A 24,932-nucleotide genomic window follows, 5' to 3' on the forward strand; every position below is an offset into this window, starting at 1 on the left:
CACTGGCATTTCGGAGGGTCAGCACCGCAGTGCCGGGGCAATGCTCCTGGGGGATGCTGAGGCAGACCCCTGCTGAGCACCCTGGTATTTTTAGCACACTGCTGCCAGGCCTTGCTGAGCTTGTTCCTGCTCACAAGCCCCCTGCTTATCGCCACAGCCTTCCTAGAAAGCTATTTATGGATCACAACCAAGTTGCCTCCTGCCTTCCCTTGAAAGAGCCGCAAAGGCCAGGCCTCTGCAGCCTGCCCCGAGGTCGCTCTCAGGGCCAGGGGGGAAGGTTCAGCTCCTTCTGATCCCTTTCCAACCAGTGACACCCTGGCATGGGCTGGAAATTCCTGTACCTGTGCAACCCAGGGCACTAAGCCCATGGCTCTCCTGCCAGGAGCTGCTTCTCTTCCTATACCACGTTAATCCATATGAGCCCAGTGCTGAGCAAGGCTTGAGATGGGCTTCATGGAGGGGGGAGAAGAGCCTTGGCTAGAGGTGCTGCTGCATCGACTCTGCTGACCTTCTGAGGGACCCCGGGGCAGGATGCTGGCTTTCCAGAGCATTTCAATGACGTGAAGTCAACGGGAGTTGGGGAGCCGGCCTCGTTTTCCCAGGTTGGACTGCACGTCGGGCCGAGGCAGCTCTCAGTGTGGATGAGCGCGGGGTCAAGCTCAGGGCTGAAAGGCTTGGCGAGGCTCCTGATTCCTCCCTGGGACTTGAGCTTGGGCTAAGGAAGCTGTAACAAGCACCTCATTTGTCAGAGAGGGTCCCTCCACAACTGACCCCATTTTCTATTTAATCCTTTTTCTGGTGTTTTTTTTTCTATTAATGATTTTTTTATATAATCCCAGCACTTCATCTGAGCACACACTCCAGCCTTCAAACCCACGCCAAATTCTAGTCTAAAGAAACAGCTTAAAGCAGGGCTTTGACAATCCAGGCTAAGCCAGCACATCAGAAACTGAAAACCCCCACTTTTTGGGGGCTGTTTTTTTAAGTTGGCGTGGAAGTCACTTTAAATTTCAGTTCAGCCTGTGCTGCCCAGACCGAAGCACTGGCTTTATGCTGGGGAAAAATAAACTTCCTGGAACCAGGTTTTGTAAAAACAAGGAAAGGTCGAGCTTAGAGCTGAGCCAGCAAAACCCAAGTGTTAAGCCACTGACCTCTGGCCTTCGGGATGCTCTCGGAGCCAGTGCCGACTTTGACAAGTATTGTCCCAGGCTCCTGCTCCAGGGAGGGTTGGTGGTGTGCTCCCAGGGCTGAGCACTGCTGAGGGTGGCACATGTCATTGCCAACAGCTCCAGAGCCAGGTTGTCTGTGTGGGATGTGTGCCCTGGTGCCAGGTTCACCTTGCGGCACAGGCTGGCACCAGCACGGCTGCAGCTTGGAAAACCAGTGGAAAAGCACTAAACCCCACCAGTTTCTCAGGGCTCAGCCTGCTGCTCCCAAAATATCCTGCTCAGCCCAGCACTGTCACACAGCTCCCATGGCTGTGCCCTGAACACCCAGCCTGAACGCAGACCCCGGGCAGGGGAATGCCAGCGCTTTCCCAGGGGCTCAGGGCATCACCCATCTTTAGAATCTCTGCATCCCACCAGGAGAAGTTCCCATTTCCAAGGAGCTGTGGCAGAGCCAGGACTCTCCCTACAGCCGGCAGTGTCTTCCCTCTCCTTCTTGTGAGCGCAGGGAGGGGGGGGCTGAAAACTGACTGCTGAAATGAGTCTCTGGACAGGACCCTGCCTTCCCCCCCAAAACCCAAAGCTGCTTTGAACATACCATGTCCAGGGGTTCCCACTGCCAATCCCACCAGGAGCCACTGGCCTTGAGCAGGTGGGCGTGACCCATCCACCAGCTCTTTGCTTGTCTTTAACATGAAGCTGAAGGAGGGTGACAGTGCCCAGCAGTGCTGAGCACTCCTCTCTCTCAAGACCAAGGGACAGTGACTCCAGGCAGGAGCCCAGCGCAGGGCTGAGGGCAGCGAACCCTCCAGCCACAGGCTTGTTTTGTGTCCTGGCTTTCCCCAGGTTTAGTGCTTCAGGGCCAATATACTCCTGGCAGAAGGTCCATCTTCCACATGGAAAAACATATGTATTCTGGAGAGTTTTCCAGAAGTTAAGTAAGGGTTAATATTTCACTCTTGGGATCAGGCCTTGCCTCCTCTCCTCATCCCTTATACAGGCCTTGCCTCCTCTCCTCATCCCTTATCAGAGGTGTTGGCAAGAGGCCCCTGGCAGAGCAGCCCGGGCTGCAGCCACAGGTCCCTTGGGTGCCCACACCCAAGGCACGCCAGCAGCACTTCCCATCCCCTCCTCATCGCTTGCGCTGGCCAACGAGATCTGTGGTGATCTAAACCTTAAATCTACTCAGCAGCTGCCAAGGAGGAGGGAGGAAGAGAAGCACACTAGAGAGAGAAGCATCCCCCCCACTGCAGGACAAGTGTCCCCACCATGGCGGGTCCAGCTGAGGTCCCACATAACGAGCCTGCGGCACGGCAGCGACAGCCGGCTGGCGTGGAAACATGCCCTTCCTGCTCCAGCTGCCTGATGCTTCTTAGGGGGGTTTCCTCACATCACCCAGGCTTCTGTGGGAGCCCCCGTGCCATCACGTCCGGGTGCGTTGCTGGGGACACACACAGCACCACCCCAGCACCTGAATCAGTAGAGGAAGGGCTGATACAGGGATGCAGGAACAGCCAGTGCCGCTCAGAGCCCAAACCCTGCTTCTCCCTACAGTTAAAACACCCAACCATCATTTCACCTGCACTGCATAAGAGCCAGGAATCCTTCCCCAAGCACTCATTTGCAGCTGTTAATTAGCAGGAAATAAAGGGCACTTAATGACTCAGCAGCACCTCCCTGTCTTGCCACTTGCACCCAGACTTGCACAGAGAAAGCCAGAGCTCACTGGGATTGCTCCTCACACGTATTCCCTGTGGACATGTTCTGCCATCCACCTACAATCCCATTTCTCTACTCAGAGCAAGAGGAACATAACATTTAATTGCCAATTAATCTGAAGGCAACTAGAAATGCAACCAGCCCCTGGGTGATAAGCCTGGAGCAGAAGACAGCGCTGGGTGCCTGGGCTATTTCCCGGCACGTCCCTGGTCCTCCCCAGCATTGCTGCTCTTATGCCCCTCCAAACACCTGGGCTGCTCCCAGGACACAGGGCTGAACCCCATCCTGCTCCAGCCCTTCCCACCTTTTTCCCATTCCCAAGCTGAAGCCACATCCTTGCTCCTGGGGTGGCTGAGCGCTTTACCTTAATTCCTGTCCCTCTCTGGTACTTGGAGCCTGGGACACTCCCAGGGAAGAGCTAGGTTTGCTAAAGCACCTTGGCCTGAGCATGGAGCCGGACCGGTCACCAGCTTGATGCCTGCTTGGTGTGAACTTGGGGGACTTGCAGACCTGCCAGCGATGGGATCCAGGGAAGCAGCCACAGGGAAAATCAACATTACATCTCCCATGATGAGCATCCTGCGGGCTGCCCGCGTTCAGCCCTGCTTCACCCATCACCGATGAGGTCTGGCCAAAAGCCATCGTGCTGGCATGGCCACTGCACTTGCAGCAGCGGGGTGATTTTGCTTGGGGTGGCTTTTTGTCCTCCTCCAATAAAAGCAATCGCTGCTTGTGTCTTTGACCTGCTGGATGAACTGGCACTTGCTTCCCAGAGCTCAGCTCCTTTCCAAGACAGCCATAAACCCAGGCGAACGCTTCCCCACAGCAATAAACACACTCTGAGGGCTCCTTTCCAGCTCCCTGGGTTACCAGCGGTGATCCAGCACCGGGAGCGGCTGATGTGGGTGTGTGAGAGCACTGCTGGAGCTCGATGCTAGGCAGGGTGGGAGCAGCAGGCTTTCAGGGGCATGGGGCTGCTCTGATCTCCTTGGCAGCCCTGCCCAAGGCTCAGCAAAGCTCTTCCCACTTCCACAGCCCCAGCTGTGCTGGCAAGAGGACAGGGATGTCCTCCTCACCGCCCAGACGCCAGCAAGGAGCTGCAGGGCTTTCCTGATGAGCGATGGTGCTCAGCCTCCCCCCCGGGTTTTCCTGTGCTGGAGTTGCCTTTGTTCAAGCTCCTCATCCCAGCACAGAGTAAGATAAATGTCCCCAGCCCAGCTGGGGCATCGCACGGAGTCAGCCGGGCGCCCAACGGGCTCCGATGCTCCCTGGGACCATCTAAGGACATGGCCAACCTCTCCGCAGCGCTCGGAGCTGGATGTGGCTGTGAAACAACAAGCACGCTTAAAAATAACCTCTGTGTAATCAGGGATTGATTTATAACCTGGCAGCAGAGCGGGATCCTGGTTCTAATTAATTCTATGACCTCCTCTAATTGCAGAGAGCTGATTGCCAGTGAGATCCTTGTCTGTACTTAATCCTTTCCACCTCTGTTAAAATTCCATCTGATGATGTGTTTTTACCTTTAAAGCCTGCTGGGGTTATCTGCTGCTCTGTGTCCAGAGAGCACGAGGCAACACAGGACCCTCCTGGCATCCGTGCACCTCATGTAAGAGGAGACAGAGGCTCCATGTGCTTCCCATGTAAACACATGAATCACCCCAGCCTGTGTTAATCCTCAGCAGCAGAGATCCCTGCAAACACAGGAAAGGGCCGGGCTGGATGCCGAAGCCCTTTCTGGGAGCGTTCGCACATCTGTGATTTCCTGCCCTCTGGAAGGCTTGTTCCTCCTCACGGTCTGGCAGGAGATGTTTGTATTTCCAAGAGGCGTTTCCTGCCCCGGGGCTGGAGCCAGAGCGTTTGTATCATCGTTCATCCAGGGGTTTTAACATTTCTTACTGTGCTTCCTACACATCAGAGTGGTTATTCTGGTGCAGCCCTGGCTGTGCTGCCCGGCTCGGTGGCTCAGCACCCAGCCCGGCACGGAAGTTCCCCCCTGACAAAAATAGCCGGAACCACACATCATTTCTTGGACAAGCCTGACTAATTATTTCCTAATTGCAAGCAGCCCAACCGACTTGCACATGCAGGAGGGTCACACAGCCACTGAAAAGGAGGATTTAATGGCTAAAAGCATCCCAACGGCCAGCGGTCACGGTCTCCAAAGCCCTGTCAGGCACAGCCAGCGCTCCTGCCCTCTCTGGAACAGGGCCAGGAGGAGCCGGGCGTGATCCGGGACGGATGCATGGCTGAGAGGATGGGGATGGTGTCCCATGCTGCAGAGGGGGACCCATGGGCTGGCTCCTGCAGCCTGGGCACTGGCTGCTCACTGCCCTCCCTCCTGTCCCGCTCCAGTGCTCAGCCCTCTCCTTGCTCAACGAAGAGGGTGTAACTTCTTTCTGGGCAGAAAAAGAAGGGGTTTGTCCAAGCAGACAAAAGATAAGGTCAATTAATGATTAACATGCCAATAGCAATGACATCTAATCCCCTCATTCCTGCTGTTCCTTTTAGTGCCGTTAACCCTTGCAGCCCACAGACTCCAGTGACCTGCTGGTGCTGTGGGATGGATGCAGCCCTGGGAGCGAAGGTGGGAAGCCGGAGCAGGTAATGGAAGCTGGAGGTGGCTCTGAAGGGCTCAGGTTAAAGCAGGACTGATGTGCTGGAGCATCGGCTCACACGTACAGAAGGTGCTGCAGATGATAGACTGGTCTGGGTTGGATCCCCAAGGATCACAGAGCTCCAACCCCCTGCCACAGGCAGGGACACCAGCCTCCAGGCCTGGAGCTGCACAAGGTTGCCCAGGGCCCCATCCAACCTGGCCTTGAACACCCCCAGGGATGGGGCACCCACTCCCTTTCTGGGCAGCCTGTTCTCTCTGTAAAAAACTTCCCCCTAATACCTAATTTAAACCTTCCTTCCTTTAGCTTCTCTTCATTCCCCTTGTCCTGCCATTATCTACCCTTTTAAAAGATTGATTCCCCTCCTGTTCCTCTGCTCCCTTCAGGGATGGGAAGGCTGCAGTGAGGTTCCCCCACGGCCTTCTCTTCTCCAGGCTGAACCAGCCCAGCTCCCTCAGCCTCTCTTTGTAGGGGAGCTGCTCCAGCCCTTTATCAGATGCCGCAGCCGTGAGCCCACACTTGCTGCCTGCGGGAGGTTTGTGCTCTGGGGCTTGGTCACTGAGGAGCTGCCTGGCACTCAGAGCTGTCACTTGGTGTTTCCTTCTGGCTTTGCTGCCTGAATTACACCTCACTTCAGAAGCCGGTCCCTTCGCCCCATGCCACCCCGGTGTCATCACTCAGGTGGGTGCCAGTGGTTCCTTTGCTGGGTGACACTGCTGCCTCTGACCAGCACATCCCAGTTCACGTTTGCACCAATAAAACCCTACTTGGCCCGTCGAGAGCTCAACACTCTGGACATTTATGGATGATTAAAACATTCCCACTTAATCATGGATTAGCCAAGCTCATGTTACACAACTCAGGCACGAAGCACCCCCTCCATCTTCCCACTGACACGTTGCTTTTCAACCAGCTGCCCAGTGTGTCCTTCCTGCCCCATCCCTCCCCTTGCCGCAGCCAGCACCGGCTCCCTGTTTGGCGTTGGCACCACCAGCACCACGCGCCCATCGCCCTTCCCTGCGCCCAAAGCCCTGGGTTGCCCCTGGCACCCAGCCCATCCCACCCCAGGCGCTGCTGTGTCGGACCCCCCTTCCTGGGGTCCCTTCCCGGGAGCAGGACGGCGTCGTGCCGCCGGCCAGCTGGGAGAGCGCAGGGCACGGCCTGGCCCGGAAAATTAACTGAGCGCAGCTCGTCTTTCAGCACGGCCAGTTGCTGCTGGCGCCTTCTCCAGACTCTCTGGAGGGACTGGGAGGTGAAAGGTGGGGACAAGAAAAATAAAGCCTGTATCTAAACTCAGCTAGAAAAACCCTCTCCGGTTTCCAGACCCACAAATGGGCTGGGTTCTTACACATCCTTCCCCTTGTTTCATCATGGCTTTGAAGAGACCGAGCAGCAGCCCTGCGCGCCCACCCCATGCCCACCCACCAGTGCCACCCCAGCACACAACGTGCCACGCTGGGCCTCCTTCCCTACCCGAGAGCTGGGTGGTTTTCCCTCCACGATCATCGGGGTGCCCCCAAAACACAGCATCCATCCCAAGCAGCGTGCACAGGCTTTGAGGAGGGGAGCATCTCCCCACTAATGACACAGCGCCCCAGGGGGACACACAGTCACTTACCCGACTCGGAGCTCTCGCAGTCCTGCGCGTTGCACTTCTGGGTGCTCTCAGGCCAGGGCTCGTGGTCGCAGAGGCTGCTGTCCTCCTCAGCCAGTCCTGTCTTGGTGTTGATGCACTTGACCTGGCGCCGCTGGATGCCCCCGCCGCAGGGGACCGTGCACTGTGGGAGCAGGGCAGCCCAGTCAGCACCTGGGATGGACAGATGGACACCCATCCCCTCGCCCCACAGAGCTGGCACTGCACCACTCTGCACCTTGGGAGGCTTTTTATCACAGCCCCCAGTTTGGCTTTGGGGGATTGTGCTTTTCACCCCCGCTCCATGCATTTCATGCCACGCTCCTGCCCGCGCCCGCTCACCTCTCCCCAGGAGCCCACCAGCCAGGTGGTGCAGGGGTGCGTGTTGCAGGGCCGGGTGGTGTTGGGACGCAGTGTCTCCTCGCAGCGACCCAGCTCCGGGCACGTCACCAGCCGCTCCTGCTCCCCGCCGCCGCACGACTCCGAGCACTGTGCAGACACGAGCCAACCAAAGGGGAAGCCAGCGGCACAGCACCAAGGGGGCACGCTCCACGCGCTGGCATCCCAAGGAAATCCACTGCAAGCCCACCCCATGGATATGTAAACCCACACGGAACCGGCTCTGCCGGCGGCATCCCCGCACCGCAGCTCCGATGGGCGGTTTCCTTCTGGGTGCCTGAAGCAGATCCAGCGGACCCACCACAAGTATCCACTTGTTTTATAGGTGTGGGAGGAGGAGGGTGAGCATGCTGCCTCCCCAGGGGCAGAGATGAGGGGTCTGGTGAAGCAGCCAGCTCAGGACCCCAGCCACACACTGGCCCAGCTACTGAGTATTTGCTCTGGGCAAGCCAACACCGGGCACCCTCCCGGGGAGGGAGAGAAGCAGAGAGAACCCTAAGTGGGAAACACCCTGCCACAGGCACACACTGTGCCCAGCCAGGGTCAAAGCCCTGCCATGATGCTGTCCCCCTGCTCAGCCCCCTCCTCAGCAGCCCCTACCTCTCTCCAGGAGGACGTATACCAGTCCAGGCATGGGGCGCTCTGGCAGGGGAGCTGTGCTGGTGGTTTGTAGAGGACAGCCTGGCAGTGGAAGGGCCGCAGGAGCCGCTGGTCTCTGGTGTCGATGCAATGCACGTCCCGAACCTTCACCCCCCCGCCGCAGCTCCTGGAGCACTGGGGAATGACACAAGCATCACACTGGGGAATGACACAAGCATCACACTGGGGACCACGGCAGGGGATGCTCAGGGGGAATCCCTTCAGCAAGGGCAGCCAACCCGGCATGCTCTGCCTCGGGGAGGACTGAATCCATACTCATCCTCTTCTCACATTTTCCTCTAGGACAAGCCACAGAACTGAGTCCATCACAACCGGCTTCTGGTTGTAACAGAGATTTTCCCTATCAGTGCTGTTTCCCAGCTGCACAGCCAGGAATCGGTGGGCACACAGAACAGGGAGGGCTGCTGCCCACCCCTGAGCCCCCAGGATTCACCCACCACAAACCCTGCTTGGCACCGTGTGTTGGCAGGAATGTTTTCTGGAGATTTTCAAACCCCTCTTCATTTGGCTTTTGCCAATTCCTGGCTTTTTAACCAGCCCAAGAGCTGGAAAAATGGAAACATCATCACAGGATGGGGGAATTTAAACCCTGCAGCAGGTGCAAGTCAGTACCCGCTGCCTCCACCAGCCCCGGGCAGGAGCGCCTGAGGGCAAGCAGCTCTCCAGCCCTCATTTTCCCCCTGGGTTTCTTGGGACCCTCCCGTGTACCTTGCTCCAGTTCCCCATGCGCCAGGACGAGCAGGGCCTGAGGGAACACCTCCGAGCAGGGACGGGCTTGTTGGCAGCGGCGCAGCCGTCGTCGCTGCCGGTGCTGCAGCGCACGGTCCTCCAGATCGCGCCCACGCCGCAGGTAGCCGAGCACTGCAACACAGGAGGCGTGTTCCCCTCTGTCCCGTGTGCACCCCCCGTGTCCCCACTCCCTGGCTGCCACTGCCCGAGGATGGAGCCTGATGGCCCAGCAGAAAGGTCCTGGGGACTTGGCAGTGGGGAGGGGGCTGGTAAAACTGGGGCGCATGGAGGCAGGGCTGGGGGTGATGCTGGGAGAGGGGCTTTCTAGAGGCTGTGGCTGGCGCTGCCTGGCAGGGCACCCAGCACCACAGAGCCCTCCCCACAGCAGAAGGCTTTTCTCAAACCAGTCCCACGTCAGGCAGCCCTTGGTTTGGGGGGAAAGGAGGAAACCATCCTCCATCACCCATTGCAGTCACGTCTGGTCTGGCTGGAACCGATCTTTCTCTCCCTGTTCAGCTTTTGGCTTCCAGGAGGATTCTGACACCACGACCCCAGATCCCGGCAGCGATGGCCATTGCCCCACGCCAGCATCCCAGCCACAGCCACGGCAGCACAGCAGGACACGCGGCAGCACTGGGCATCCTGCAGCTGGGGGTGCCTTCAGCCTTTTTGCTGCTCTCCTAATTAGCACTAATGACTCATTTGACTGTTTCTTGCCCTTAATCCTCTCCACTTTCAGCTAAAAGCTCCAGTTCGGAGCAGGCAGTGCCTCCACCACGTCTGCATCCAGCCCTTGCTGCCCAGGTTGAGCCCATCAGTTTCGCAGCAGCCCTTCCACCTCCAAAGCCTTGGCAGGACTTTCAAAACACACCAGCGTGCCCCCTTGTCATGATGGCACTGCCACCAGTCCTGTCCCCATCCCCATCCCCACGGCACATTTCCACCCCACACCACAGGCTCAAGTGATGCTCAGACCCTTTTATAAGCCCCATGGTTGGGACCGTTCCTGCCACTGCTGCATCCTTTGTTGTCCTATGCAGCAGCAGGAGCTCACTCCTGTGCTGGGGGTGTCTCCCTGCATGCCCAAACCTGGCGTGGGGCACATACTGCCACTGACAACCAAGCACCCACTGCTCAGGACCCTCTGGGCAGAGCCAGGGAACCCAGTGCCAGGGGCATCCAGGGCAGGAGCGCTTGGCAAGGTGCTGAGATGGGCTGAGCTGGGTGTTGCAGAGCACAGGGAGCTGCCACTATGGCTGGTGCCCAAGGGAGCGGGACAGGACCGAGTGGCAGCCCGAACTGCCGATTCATGCTGGGGAGCAGGTCCTGGGTCCTGTGACCCATGGTGGGACCGGCTGTGTGCCCACTCCCCCCCACGGTGCCAGGGGCCATCAGTATCCAGCCAGTGGGAGCCATGCATGTTTTCTGCATGCAGAGGGCTATGCCCCAAGAACCAGGTGGGAGAGGGACAGGTGCCACCTCTATACTGGTCATGTCACGCTTTCATAGGACTCAACACCTACCTCGCTCCAGTTCCCAACCTCCCAGCTGGGCAGTGCTGCTGCAGCCGCCATGGTGGTCAGCAGTGGGTGTGAAGCTTCCTCCATCTCCTCCTCCTCCTCCCAGAGCAGAGGGGTGGCAGTGGTGGGCTGGGATGACTCGTGCTCTTCATCGCTGGCAGCAAATGTCCCTGGGGCTGCCCAAGGCGAGCGCTGCCCTGGTGTGGTGCTGCTGGGCAGGGAGGGCTGCTGGGCATGGGGAGATGACAGCTCTGGGTGGTGGGACACCCCCACAGTCCACCATGCTGGGGGGAACTCGGAGGGCGATGCTTCTGCTGGGTGCATGGGAGGGCTGTGAGCTGGGGCCGTGGGCATGGCCAGCACTGGGGCATCTCGCTGGGAGAGGCTGCTGGAAGTGAGCTGGGTAGATGGTCTGGACATGGCAGGGGACAAGGACACTGCTGCTGGAGAGGCTGTAGTGGCCACTGAGGGGACCGAGCTCAGGGATGTGGGGGTGTGGAGCTCCGGCTGGTACCCTGCATGGCCCGTGGCTCCCCCAGCTGTGCCCGTGGCATCGGGACTCACAGCAGGATGGGTGCTGCCAGCGCTCCTTCCCATCTCCCACCCCAGTCCCGGTGGAGTGGGCAAGGAAAGATCTGTCCTCTCTGTCCCATGGGCTTGCTCATCGGCCACCAGTGCTGTGCGCACGCCTGCCAGCCCCTCTGGCCCCGGGATCTCTGCCCACTCTTCCTGCTCCTTGGTGTCAGGGGCAGCGCTGATGGTGTTACTGGTGATGACAAGACCCGTTTCCCTCACATCTTCATGGCCTCTCCCTGCAGAACTGGTCATGTCGTGCTCCTCGCTGCCAGCATTACCCAGCCCCTCAGTGCTCGCACGCCCCTCGCCGCTGCTCCCCAGCTCACCCAGCCCGGTGAAGGGGTCTGTGCCAGCACTGCCCCTGCCAGCGGGCAGCAGTGGGGGGGGATCGGCCGTGTATGGAGCCCAGGAAGCAAGGCCATGAGCTGGAGCATCCTCCACAGGACCGGTACTCATCAGCACAGCTCCCCAGGCTTCATCTGGGGACGAGTGGTCGTGGCTGTTTGCAGAATCATGACTCAGGGTGCTCTGGGTGGGTGGGTGGACCTCAGAGCGGGGCACAAACGTTGCGTCCTCTTCCTCACCCGTGAAGTCAGAGATGGCATATTCGGGAGCAGCTGTCCCCGCATCCTCAGGGACCACACTCAGGGGGTCGGTCGTGGTTACAGCCCCAGGCTCCATCTCTCCTTTGCTGTGTGCAGGAGCAGAAGTGTTTCCCTGGCTGGTCATCACATGGTCCTCACTCACTGCTCCTCCCGGCTCCACAGTGCGCAGGACATCAGTAGGCACCGTGTGTGACCCCTCCACGTCATTGGTGCTCAGCTCTGGCTTCGGCTCCTCACCCTTGGTCTCCTTCTCTGTGAAGGGGTAGTAAGACAGATCCTCGTGGAAGTTGATAAAGTTATAATCATAGTAAAAGTCATCAACGAAGACATTTCCCTTTCTGGCTGAGAAGTCCTCCTCGGTGATGGCATTGACATCGTTGGACTCTGGAATATTGGGAATTAAGGGGTTAAACTTAGCAATGTGGTTGCTGGGGACGTAAAGGATTTCATTGAAGATCTCTCTGCTGGAGGAGCCGCTGCCAGACCAGTCAGCGTTGGCACTGTCTGCGTGCTGGCACTGCGGCAGGGAGCACAGGGCTTCGGTGCTGGGTCTCTCCGCAGGGTCGCAGGCGGCTCCGGTGCTGTTGCTGCAGTGAACAGCGCGACTCCGCGTCCCGTTCCCACACGTCGCTGAGCACTGGGGAAGGAAGAGACAGACACACGTCAGGGATGGGTGTGTGGGTGATGCAGGGTGCGGCGGGAGGAGCGGGGAAGGGGCTGGCACCCATCCCTCTTCCCAGATATGGAGTGGGTGCTCGATGGTCCCACGCTGTGACGCTTTGGGCACAGGGAGAAGGGGCTTCGCAGCTCTCTGCTGCACTCCCACCACCGCCTGGCTCCTACAACGTCTCCCACACCAGTCTCAGCTGGGACACGGGGTCCCCCCCTACCAGGAGTCAGGAGCAGGGCATACTGCTGTTACTACCTCCAACTGCCCTGGCTGCCCAGCAGGGTGTGGAGTCTCCTTCTCTGGAGATATTCCAGCCCCATCTGGATGCCAACCTGTGTGCCCTGTCCCAGGGACCCTGCTTTGGCAGGGGGTTGGACCCGATGAGCTCTGGAGGTCCCTTCCAACCCCTGTGATTCTGTGACTGTCTCTCCACAGAAGCCCATCCCAGTGTAGTGTACTTTGCCATCCTCAACCTGCTCTCCAGCCAGCAGCCACCCTCCCAGGAGATGGATGTTGCGAAGGGCACTGGGCAGGATGATCTAATAGACCTTTTCTGTGCCCTATCACCATGAATTGCATCTTTTCTTCCAGAAGAGAAATTTTTGAAGCAGGGGATAATAACATGGGTGTTGTCCTAGTAGGGAAAAAGCAGCTTTGTGGCGGGCACCCCCTCCTCCAGCACAATGGTCTCTTTGACATCCTTCAGCAGAGAAGAAAGCCACAAGCTGGAATGAAGGACAGAGAAGTTTTCTGCTGGGTAAGGAAATAAGAGCCCCACTCCCATCAAATGTGGGCTGCACAAGCCGCTGGCTGCAGCCTGCGGTGGAGGATGCACAGAGCATTAGTCATGGACATCAAAGTGCCTCACACAACCCAGGCAGCAAGGACAAATGGCCAACAAGGCAAACAAACCAGCAGAGGGGATTTCTGCTGGTACCGCTGCTGCTTGGCTGAAAATGGATGTGCTGGGGAGGAGGTTTGATGCTGCCCTGGATTTGGCTGGGATAGAGTGGATTTCCTTCCCAGCAGTGGTACAGTGCTGTGTTTTGGGTCTAGGATGGGAGCAGTGCTGGTAACACGCTGCTAGGCTGGTTGTTACTGGGTGATGTTTACACCAAACCAAGGACTTTGCTCACACCTCCTCACCAGCGAGGGAGCTGGAGGTGCCCACAGAGCTGGGAGGGGACATGGCCAGGGCAGCTGACCCTGACCAGCCAAAGGGACATCCTGCACCACATGGCATTGTGCTCCCTACAGAACTGGGGGGAACTGGCCAGGGGTTCAGACCACGGCTTGGGAACCAGCTGAGCATCGGTGGGCAGTGGGTGGTGGGCAACTGTGCTCTGCACCACTCAGTTTGTACCCATTTCTACTATCATTCTCTTCCCTTCCTGCCAGACCAAACCTTCATCTCAACCTTCTTTTCCTGGTTCTCTCCCCATCACACTGCAGGGAGGGAAGCGACCGGCTCCCCAGCTGGGTGCTTTTGCTGCTGGCCAGGTTAAACCACAATAGATGCTCAGCCACCAGCATGTGGGAAAGAAGGGAGGAAGGTGGATGGGCAGAGCTGCTGAGCTGGCTGGGAGATATGCTCCTCAAGCACATGCTCCTGTATCTGGAGCCTGTCCCATCTTTGCTCGGTCCTCACAAGAGGGAGGTGCCTGGATGGGACCTGCCCTGCACCCCACGCCATGCTGTATCACCCACAGCCTCCCCAGCTCTGTGTCTCCTGGGCAATGCCAGGCACAGGAGCAGAAGTGACCCTGAGGACTGTGCCTGGCAGGAGGGACTGTCTGTAGCATATCACAGCCACCACGAGCCACTCCCACCAGCTACACAACCCTGCTGAAATAAACCATCCCTGCACACCAACATCCGTGGGAGGGCTGCAGGGAAGCTGCTCCATCCCCCTGGGATGGCCAAAATCAGGGAAAACAGAGGCCAGCCCCTGCAGCATGCACCTTGAAGCTAACATTTCCCAGCAAATCCCCCCAGCTCCATCCAGGAGATAAATCCCAGGTATCACAGCAGGGGAAAGGAGGAGGAGGTGTATGTGTGGAAGCTGGGTTATTATCAGGAAAGCCTCCGGGATGCAGATAAGAACCAGCTGGTGGGAGCCTCAGGGAGGGACACCTGGAGCTTGCAGCAGCGTTTTAGCATCAAGCAGGACACAGACCTGTATGATAAATAATACTTCTGCCTGCACAGATAGCTTCTTTGGGAACTCCATACAGCTGGATACACACAGAATCTGGGAAGCTTCCAACCCCCCCAAGTTCCTATGCCTGCTGGTGATGGTGGAAACGGAGAAGAAAGGGGCTCTCAAGTGAAAGGAGGACAGGAACACCACAGACATGGCAAAATCTCCTGGGCTCACAGATCCACCAGTGCCAACACCGCAGAGGACGCCTGTGACACTCGTGCTGCCTCTGGCACAGCACAGACCCGCCGGCAGTGCCTGGTGTCCCCTTTCAGCCCCCGCAGCCGTCCCTCCCAGCCCTGCAATTGTGGCTTTCGTGGGCCTCCAGCAAAACATTTCCCAATAGTTCTCCTTTAGCTTGAGATGTCCTGCTCGCATTTTTATCCATTTGTTTCCTAGCAACAGGCTGGGTTCCCAGGCTCTCCCGTTTCTCTCCTGGTGCCTGTCCTCACGCTGGACGCTTTTTGTAACCACTGCTTAAATTAGGAGCTATAATTTTCTGGTTCAAACCCTCAACCTGTGGTTAAGCTGATCCAGAGAGATACAAAATTAATTAGAAGCTACACGGGGCGGCCACAGACCGCAGCACTGCTGATCTCTCCCTGACTCCAAATTACCAGAAGACCTGTGATGGCTCCCTCCCTGCTCCCGTGGCTGTGGGGGTCCCTGTGTGTGCCCAGCCCAGTGCAGATGGGGCAGCTTCACCCCAGCACCAGCTCATGCTGCCAGGGAGCGGATGCTCACTGGCTGGCACACACATGCCCAGCACACCCAGAGCCCAGCTCGCCCCTAACACCTCACTTCAGCAGGCAAGAGCGGTCTGTTGGGGCCCTGCCAAACCAGAGGGGAGGGCTTGTGGGGCTGGCAGTCACACTGAAGGGTTGAAAACCTCGGTCTGCCCTCCTTGCCATCAAGCGGGGAGCATCCTTTGGAGAGGATGGGGCAGAGTGAGGAGCTCGCTGCTCCTTCCTTGCCCTGAGACCTCCCTGTGCCATGAAATCCCCATTCATGTGTGCTGGTGTTTACAGGGGTAGTTAGACATCAGGAGAAAGTTCTTCCCCAAAAGGGTTACTGGGTATTGAACAGGTTGCCCAGGGAGGGGTTGGGTCATCAACCCCGGATGGATTTAACAGATGGGGAGATGAGGTGCTCAGGGATGTGGGTTAGGAGAGGATGGGTACAGTTGGACTCATGCTCTCAAAGGTCTTTCCCAACCCTGGTATTCTGTGAGCCACAGAAACACATCTGGGAATTTCCCCATAGGCAGGAGGAGGCTGAGGATGCCGGGGACACGCTGTCCCGCCAGCTCTGCAAGACACCGGGACCTCCCCGACGCTCTTTCTCACCTCAGACCAGTTCCCCACAGTCCACTGAGAGGGACAGGGGACATCCTGGTGACAGGGCACGATGGCTTCTGGCTTGGGGAGGTGCTGGCAGTCTGCTTGCTGCAATGCCCTCTGCTCGTCCAGCCCCACGCTCTGGATGCAGAGCACCGTCCTCTTCATCAGCCCCGACCGGCCGCACGTGGCTGAGCACTTCTGCCACTCGCCGACCCACCACCTGGGACAGGGGAAGGGGAAACAGCTCAGCCACGCGCCCAGCTCCATCCAGGCCCCACGCCGTGGGGTGGTGGGTTACAGCCAGCGCCCACCGAGGGGTCTTTGGGGTCAGGGGATGTACATGAGATGTGCATGGGCTTCAGCAGCCTGGAACAATCAGGACTGGGGGCATGGGGAGGGTGTTTTTGGCCAAGGGTGCTGAGGGTCCAGCCCAAGGCTCAGGGGTGGATGAGTCCTGGTGCTGTGCAAGGGAGGGCTGTTGGCACGGAGGGGGAGAGGGGCTCCTGGCCCTGCCAGGATGGTGCCTCCCGTGTGGCTCACTGTCTGCCACAAGCAATGCTCTGTGATGGTCAGGCAGACCACTGCAGGGGCTGGGACCCTCTCTCAAGTGTGAGGGGGAGGAGAGGTGTGAAACCAGGGCTGCAAATTGCTGCACGTGTCCTGGTGCATCCCAAGGCATCACAGCCACCCAGGTGCTGGTACAGCCCAGGCATCGTGGCCACCCAGGTCCTCCCAGCTCCCATCACCCCCTTAGGGCAGTTTGGACATTCAAGCTTTGCTGAGAAGGGGTGTGTGTGTGTGGGGGGGAGATCCATCAGACCTGGCCGGGCAGGGCTCCTCGCTGCATGTCCTCTGCTGGTCGTCGGGGCGGGTGAGCGGGTCGCAGTACCGCTCCTCCACGATGCCAGCCAGCTTCTCCACGCAGTGCACGATCTGCCGCTGCACCCCTGCGGGCACAGGCAGGGGCTGGGCTGGGGGCACGGCCCAAACCCAACCCAGCCACCGAGCATCCTCTGGCAGCAGGCGACAGGGTGCCCCAAGGGAAGCTCGGGTCACACGGAATGGGAAAGGAAATGAAAGCACCACTGAAAAGGGAAGTTGAGAGCTCACTTCTGCTGAGGTATCAATACCCCCCCAGAGCCCCAGTGCTCCCCAGTGCACCCGGGTGGACACCTGGTCTCAATCCAACATACGTGTGATCAGACCTATGGGGCTCAAGCAGGTTGGAAAATGATCCTGGATAGACAGGGACACTGGAGGATGGGATGAGATGGGATCAGCATGCTGAGGAGCACCCGGTGTGGCAACAGGACACTGAGCGAGGAGCAAAGCGCTGGTAAAGCGTGAGGTCCACAGGCGAGCATGGTGGGGGCACCACAGAGGGGTGACCTCAGCAGACACGGCTTTTTTCTTTACCCCCCAAGACCTCCAGAAACCAAAGACCCAGGAATCTCTAAGGCATCCCTATGGGACAGGGGATGCTCTGCCTGCTCCGCTCCGCTCCTCCACCACAAGCAGCCGAGCCCTGGGGTCCCGGTGCAGCCAGACTCACCAGTCCCACACGTGGCAGTGCACGTGGTCCAGGAGCCGAAGCGCCAGAGGAACTCGGGCTGCTCGATCTCGTTCTCGCTGTCGGGCGGGCGCTGGATGGTGTACTGGTACCGCACGCCCGGGTTGGTCTCCTGAAACAGCAGCTGTGGGCAGACACGGGGCACTCAGGGAGGTGGCTGGTCAGCGTTGGCCGTGCCAGGCTTTCCACAAGGGACCAACCTGCCCAGTGTGGCCATAGGGATGTCATTCCACAGCGGGGCTGTGTGACCTGCACCCCATAGCAGCACATGCCCATGATGGGAATGGGGTTAGCACGTAGCTGAGGAGGAGCAGAGGAGCTGCTGGGGCTGCCCAGAGCACTGGGCTTGGGGATGTGTCGGGTGTTAATAAGGAAGTAGCAATGAGAGTGCTGAGCACCACCAGGACTTGTGGTTTATGTCCCCCTGGTGAAGCACCTGGAAGGATTCCCCTGCTAATCCCATCCAGCCCTGCTGCCACCATCCAAGGACCTCCCCAAGGCTGAGCACGGTGAGAGGTGCAGGGCGTCTGGGTGTCCCCTGCTCCATCCCCTTACCCGGCCCCGCAGTCAGAGCTGGGGAGGGTGTTTCATACCACTGGCCCCAGCCCAGGGTCCGCAGCACACTGGCAGGAACGGCCCTTCCACCGGTGGGGAGTGTGCTGAGCCTCGCCTGCCTATCCCATCACTTGCCTGGAATGCTCAGCAAGGGATGTCACAGCTGGAGGGAGGCTCTGACCGCTCCCAGCACCACGGGCCAGACTGACAGTGCCAGCAGACAGACACTGCAGCTCAGCATCAGTCAGAGCCCACATCCTTTGGGATGGTGGCAGAAAGATGGGAGAGGGGTGGCAGCGAGAATCCAGCCCTGCAAAGGAGGAATCAAACCTGCCCCAGAGAGCTGCGACAGCTCCAGCAATCACCTGGTCCAAGATGCTGCCCACTCGTTTTGGTCCCTGCTTGTACCTCCAGCCCGTGACCGATGTGCCTGGGGCAGTGCCAGACAGGAGGCTTGAATGCCTGGGGGGCTGCAACCTGTCATGCCAGGGGCTGGGGCTGCACCCACGCTGGTGTGACAACCCCATTCATGGAACAAATGCCCAGCAGCAGCCACCAACCAGCAGCAGCTGGTAGCATCACGCACCCGCTGCCATTCCATTACCAGGTCGGGCCGGGGCTGTCGCTGCTCTCGCCACGCGCGAAGCGGCTCCTGTGGATGGCACAAATCCTGCCCAAAGTGCATCCCGCTCCGGGGCTCAGCCAAGGCCGGCAGCTGAACTTGTTTTTCCTAGCCTAAGTGCTCCCATTATTGCCAAAGCGTTGTTGTTCTTGGAGCGCTGGTGGGAGCGAGGGCGTCCGTCCAAAACCTCCTCACCAGCGTTGAAACAGTTTTGGTCCAAAGGTTTTAATTAGGTGAGGGAGCCCATGAAGCCAGGGGTGGGTGCAGAGCTGGCCTTCCCCCCAACGGCAGCGCTTGGTGGCACAGGAGCCCAGGCTCCTGCCCTCATTCCAGCCTCAGCTCCTGCCGGGAGAACCACGAGAGGCAAAGGCTCCGGCCGGGCTCCAGGATGAGTCTCTGCTGATGCTCAGGGAGCGCATGTTGCGCTGAGCTGGGATTGCTGGGGGGGGGTCCTGGGGGTCTGTGGGATGTACCTCCATGGTGGTCAGTGCCTCTGCGCTGTGCAGGGCACCCAGGGAGGGAAGGCAAAACCAAGGGGAAGCAGCTGGATGTCTGTGCTCTGCAAAGCCTGAGCGCTGACTGGCCCTCTGCCCACCTGCCCCACCGCTGCAGCCCCTGGGGGCCTCTTATCCCCCTCCTCCTGTTGTGCTAACGGAGGCAGCAGAGCCAGGAGGGCAGTTGCTTTCTGCAGTTATCAGGGGCAGAGAATAGGGAAGGACAGAGGTTCAGACACCCAGGGCTCAAGCATAGCCCATTTGCAGGTGCTGGCTGGTCTGACACTGAAGAGCTTTGGAGCGCTCTGGGACCCTCTGGGATGCTCTGGTCCAGATTCCCAACCATATCCATCAAAACCCTTCCCACCATGAGCAGCTTTACCCGGTGCCAGCTGTGCCAGCGCCCACGGGACGATCCTGTGGCTTCTCCAGGGAAAAGCCTGGCCTCACGGGCACGAGGGTGCTGGCTCCCAGCAGCTTTGCCTTAAGGATCCCTCGCTCCGTCCTTGTGCCCTTCCCCAGGGGAAGGAATTGCAGACAGGTCTGGCAGCAGCTCCTGAGGGACCTGCCCAGCAAAGCTCGTTAAAATATAACACCATGCTGAAAAGTAATCCCCTGGGCAGCTCTTTTCCATGGAAACAAGGTGAAAATTAATAAGAGTGGGATCATTTTGCAAAATATGGCAATTTCCAGCTACAGCCCAGAGCTCCTGCGGTGCAGGAGGGGATTAGAGGTGGTTGAGTCAGGCTCCTATTAAAACGTCTGTGGGAATTCAATTAGGGGCTTCCTGGGTGCAGGACCAGCCCTGGGGCCTCCGTGTGGATTTGGGGACACAGCTCTGGGGCGAAGGCAGAGACCATCCTGCCAAGTAAAGGGGCTGTTGGGTTGAACAGGTAAGAGGTTCACAATCGGCTCTGCACAAGGGCTGTCTGCTGGAGGCCATGCCTGATAGGTGCAAGAGATGGGCAGATGCCTCCCAGAAACTCCCTGCTCCAGGCAGGTTTCCTTCAGTGCTTTGGAGTAAGTGATTTCCTGCAGCCTCTCCTGCCCAGCACCGGGCAGACAGGTCCTGGATGCTGTCCCCTGACCCAGGAGCCACCATGGCTGACGTCAGGCAGCATTGCTCCATGACAGTGCTCAGCTCCTTCTGGGGGAGGCTGATGAAAAATAACCTCTGGAGCAGGCACAGCTGCACAGGAATCCCCATGGAACATCTCAGCATGTCAGATTTCCGGTGATGCTTTGGGATTTTTACCCTGAGCCTCGAGGGCTTTTGCCAGGACACTGAGCCTGGGGCAGCATCGCCTGGGTTTGTACCACAGAGCACGACCCCACAGTCCATCTCCTCACCACGGCACTGGTGGGAGTGCAGCACTGCTGAGGGGTGCCAGGGGGCCACTCCATCACCACACATGGCACCGTGATGGATCCTGGCTCCCACCGGCTGCTCCAGCTGTGCCAGAAGCAGTGTGGGCTCTTCCCTGCTCTCGGTAAGGCACAGGGAAGGCCTTGGGAAAGGGGCTCTTCCTCCTCATGCTCTGCTGTGTAGATAAAGTGAGGAGGGGACAAGGGGATGAGGCTCTGCTGGAAGCGCCGTGGGTCAGATGCACGGTCAGCAGTGCGCCTGGGTGCTCCCAACATTGGCTCCCACAGAAACACGCTCAGTGAAGGGATGCACATCCCCTGGACAGCAGTGAAGTGCCCTGATGGACCACAGCACAGCCCCCACGGGAAGACATAGGTGCAGCAGCTCCATCACCCCACCCATCCTCCCCACCACGCACCCCGACCACTGTACCTGGATCCACACGGGCTCCACGGTGGGTCCCGGCGAGGTGAGGTTCTCCCAGTTTCCCATCCTCTTGTAGGTGAAGGTGGTCCCTGCCACCCTGTAGTCCCCGTTCCACTGGATGGTCCAGCCACCATTCAGGAAATACTTCTCCGGGTCCTCGCTCCGCAGCGCCAGGAAGTTCCCGGCTTCTGCGACTTCTTCAATGCGGATCTCCCGCGCTCCCACGGGGATGATCCCGATATCGACATAACCTGGGAATGGAACTGAGCTTTAGGTCTTGGGGGAGGCAGAGACGTGGCAGAGACGATCCGTGCCCTCACAGGGATGCTCTTGGGATGCCAGCATCACACCAGTCCTTACATCCCTGTAAGGCATCAGTGGGTACCAGACCCACCTGGCACCGAGCCCCTCATGCAGAGGGACAGTTCCTGCACGGGGGCTGGCAAGGTGTTTGCACACCTCTGACACGTCCTTGTCGACACACAACCCCCCAGACCTCTCCAGCCTGGCCCCAGCATGCACAGATTTGCTTTCAAGCCTTTGGACACAAAGCAGGGGGTATATTCTTCCAAGAAGCACGGTGACCGGCAATGCCACGTCTCGCCATGCTGCTCACCAGGGTCTCATACCACCAAAACCAACAAGTCAGGATCAAAAGCCACCCTGCAGCCGAGCACCTGGGGTTTCGGGCCGGAGCCGAGAGCCCTTACCCAGCCCCTCGCTGTCCTCGAAGGTCTTCTCCACAGTGTGGCAGGTGGAGCCGTCCCCGTGGCACACGCCGCACCGGTCCTCCACCGCGTTGGAGTCGATCTCGTAGTCGCAGCCCACGTTCTGCAAGGCAGCCCCGTCAGCCCCCAGCACAGCCCCGGCCTTGCACTGGCTGCGCTGTCTCCACGGGATTCCTGCGCCTCCTGTGCTGGGAGATGCTCATCCCGGCTGACAGCCAGAGCAACACACGCTGGAGCATGTTTCTGGGAGCTTCCAAGAAAGAAAAATAACATCCCAGAAGGAAGGACAGATCCCAGCACTGGGAGAGGCTGCCAAGATGGGGAAGGCATCTCCACTGCTGCAGATCTGACCCATGGCCACGCTCGGGGCGCAGGGCTGTGCTGGGCATTCTATGCTCCCTTTCACATCCCCGGCCTTATTTCCAAGGGAAACTTCCCTTCCTTTATTTCCTCAGGCTCTATTTCCTTCCCACCAGCACAGAGGCTGAAACGTGTCCATGCCACATCCTCAGGGAAATAAGGAAAGCTTCCCGAGCGACAACACAAGCAAGCTGGTCCTGCCGGTGTGTGCAAGAGAGGGGATGGCATTTGACAAAAGGATGGGCCACAGCACCCACCTGCCTTTCCCTGAGCAGGGGGGTCCTTGGGCTCCCTCCCCCGAGGGCCCTGGCGTGGGACCCACCTTGCAGATGCCGTTGATGCACATGTCACGGCTGCCGTTGCCCTCGTAACACGGCGTCCCGTCGACCACAGCGTCCCGCAGCTTCTCTGCAAAGTACTCGTCCTCCGGCCGGCAGTGCAGCTCGCAGGGGTTAACTGGGGAACAGGCAGGCACTAAACACTACCAGCCACACAACCCTCTCCAAAAAACACACATTAACCCTGCAAGCCCAGCCAGAACTTAAGACGGGGGGTACACACGCTGCAAGGCACCTCTCACAGACACGAACAGCAAAACCCAGCCTCCAGCACCAATGTTTTAGGTTCCTCACTGGGGCTGCAGGCAGAAACCTGGCAGGGCTCTGCCCTCGACTCACTGTTGTTGGGCACTGGTGTCCAGCTGTAGAGTTTCCCTTTGTAGGGCATGGGGTTGAACTGGCTGCACTGGACCTGGCGGAAGGACGGCTTGTCGCGGGGACATGGCTTGACGTTGCAAATCCGGAACCGCTTCCGCTCCCCCAGGCAGTACCTGCCCCCGTACTTTGGCCTGTCCGCAGGAGGGAGAAGGGAGAATCAGAGAATCACAGACTGGTGTGGGTGGGGAGGGCCCTCAACCCCCCCACTGCCCCCCTGTCATGGGCAGAGACACCCACCCCAGCCCAAGGTGCCCAAAGCCCCATCCAACCCAGCCTTGTGCCCTGCCAGGGATCCTGGGGCATCCCCAGCTTCTCTGGGCACCCTGTGCCAGGGGCTCCCCACACTCATCATAAACAACTTCCTCCTCATATCTAACATGAAGCCATCGTCTTCCAAGCTGAAGGCTGCTCCCCTTCACCCCACCCTCCAAAGCCCCACCACACACACTGGGAAAGTCCCTTTTTATTCAGGGTTGAGAGCAGGCGGGTTTGTTCCTGCTATGAGGTTTGATCCCAAGGCTGAACCCACCCAGAGCCCATGGGCAGCTCTCCCAGTCACAGCCTGCACACAGCTCTGCTGTGAGGTTCATGTAGGGAAGTGGGCTATGAACCCAGCGCCCAGCCCAGAAGGATCCCCCAGCTTTCCAGACGCATGGAAACCATGGCCCATAGTCTGTTCTGGACCAGCTCCCTGCCACTGCTGCTGGGCTGTGTGAGGGACCACTCAGGGTGAGACCGTGTGCCAAAGGCAGCTTTGTGAGTGATGGTTCTCAGCCCAGAGTAGCCAAACTTCAGGTCTCATCCCCCTTGACATGGGAGATACGGCCAGTTGTATAGGTCTGGCGTAGGGTGCTATAGGAGCAGTTACTAAAGTCAGGTGCCAGCAGCAGCATTCAGGTCTGAAGCCTCCCCACATCCTGCAGCTGCACCTTCCCTGGGGGGTACAACTCCTGCCCCGTGCCAGGTGCCGTGGCTGAGGGATGCCAGCAATCCCACAGCCTGTTCTGTGGGTGCTGCTCTCCATCCCCCTTCCGACTGCTCCTCCACTGCCCAAGCAAACGGCAAAGCTGCCGACAGACACTCTAGAGTCAGAGGGTCTTTAAAAGCAACAATAGTGCTTTAAAAGCAACAATAGTTCTTTAAAAGCAACAGCAGCTTTTTATCAGGTACCAGCAGACCCCCAAAATACCACCACTGCCTCCTGATACTGCCCCTTCCTTCAGTCACAGCACTCTCCACAGCCCCACGACCTCCTGAAAATTACTTGTCCCCAATCAGCTAAGTGGGGGCACACTTTGCTGGAGGGAATAAAGTTAATTATTATTTTAGGGCTGTGTTTACATACCCTGCCCAGAGGAAATGCCTGCGGGAGGAGGACTGCCCGGTGCACACATTTATTTACTCCATCCAAAAGGCAGAGCTGAGGATTTACCTTCGGTGGCCAAAGCAAACAACTGCCCAGGGAAACTCTGCTGCTTTTCCAGCACTTGCTCTCCTGCCCACCCACAGCTGTGTTTAAACCACTCCATAAACTACAACTGCACTTCTGCCACAGAACTCATGTCAAACACAAACCCTGAGACGTGGGACTGAGATTGCACAGCGTTTCTTCAAACAGCTCAGCACCACGTGCTGGAAACAATGCGCCCAAGGAAGCAGCTGGGCAGAAAATCCAGCTGGGCTCATTAGAGAACCTACTCCTGTGGGTTTCGGGGCTCCTCGGGCCACCGAACAGCAGCTGCTGCTGGAGCACGGCTCACAAAGCCCTTTCTCTCCCTGTCCCAGGGTGCTCTGACTCCAGACATCCCAGCTGAATCCAATGCAACAGCTGTTTAGTGACCAAGGAGACGTGTGGGGAGCAGTTGGGTCTGCCCAGAAACCACGGGATGGACAAGGCAGCTGTGCCATTGGTGCCCAGACATTGCCAGTGCTGGGGAACAGGCAGCCTGTGGCCGGGCACAGATCGGGAATTGCTCATGGAACATGGCAGGATGATCAACAGCAGTGGGATTTTCCAAGGCAACTCTAGATCAGGCTCCAAGAAAGCCTCTTCCTTCCTTCTGTCATCAAGGGGCACCCAGCACCTTTTACACCCATGAGGGTAGGGCTTTTGGTTGAGTCCTGCTGCAACCATCCTCTGCCTGCACGGAGTGGGAGCCACTCATACGGAAGGAGCCGGAGTGAACTCTGCCCCTCTGGAGGCTCCCACCGCCCGTGACCCAAATCCCCTGAGGGCTCCCAAAGCCCGTTGATCACCCCG

The 24,932-nt window shown here is 58.7% G+C and overlaps 1 protein-coding gene across 1 annotated transcript in view; it reads right to left on the bottom strand.

Moving 5' to 3' along the window:
- ADAMTS7 (ADAM metallopeptidase with thrombospondin type 1 motif 7) overlaps positions 1 to 24,932 on the bottom strand; it is a 42,196-nt gene that overhangs the window by 2,114 nt on the left and 15,150 nt on the right. The window contains exons 12-23 of the mRNA XM_084267858.1: positions 22,634 to 22,803; positions 22,279 to 22,412; positions 21,579 to 21,699; positions 20,875 to 21,119; positions 17,388 to 17,529; positions 16,656 to 16,782; positions 15,842 to 16,055; positions 10,448 to 12,262; positions 8,904 to 9,056; positions 8,136 to 8,309; positions 7,479 to 7,625; positions 7,122 to 7,281 (exon numbers count right to left, since the gene is read on the bottom strand). Of these exons, the coding sequence (XP_084123984.1) occupies positions 7,122 to 7,281; positions 7,479 to 7,625; positions 8,136 to 8,309; positions 8,904 to 9,056; positions 10,448 to 12,262; positions 15,842 to 16,055; positions 16,656 to 16,782; positions 17,388 to 17,529; positions 20,875 to 21,119; positions 21,579 to 21,699; positions 22,279 to 22,412; positions 22,634 to 22,803 (3,602 nt within the window). The remainder of the gene's footprint in view (positions 1 to 7,121; positions 7,282 to 7,478; positions 7,626 to 8,135; positions 8,310 to 8,903; positions 9,057 to 10,447; positions 12,263 to 15,841; positions 16,056 to 16,655; positions 16,783 to 17,387; positions 17,530 to 20,874; positions 21,120 to 21,578; positions 21,700 to 22,278; positions 22,413 to 22,633; positions 22,804 to 24,932) is intronic.

The sequence above is a fragment of the Gallinula chloropus genome (assembly GCF_964237585.1).
Source record: "Gallinula chloropus genome assembly, chromosome: 9".
In the NCBI taxonomy this organism is placed as follows: Eukaryota; Metazoa; Chordata; class Aves; order Gruiformes; family Rallidae; genus Gallinula; species Gallinula chloropus.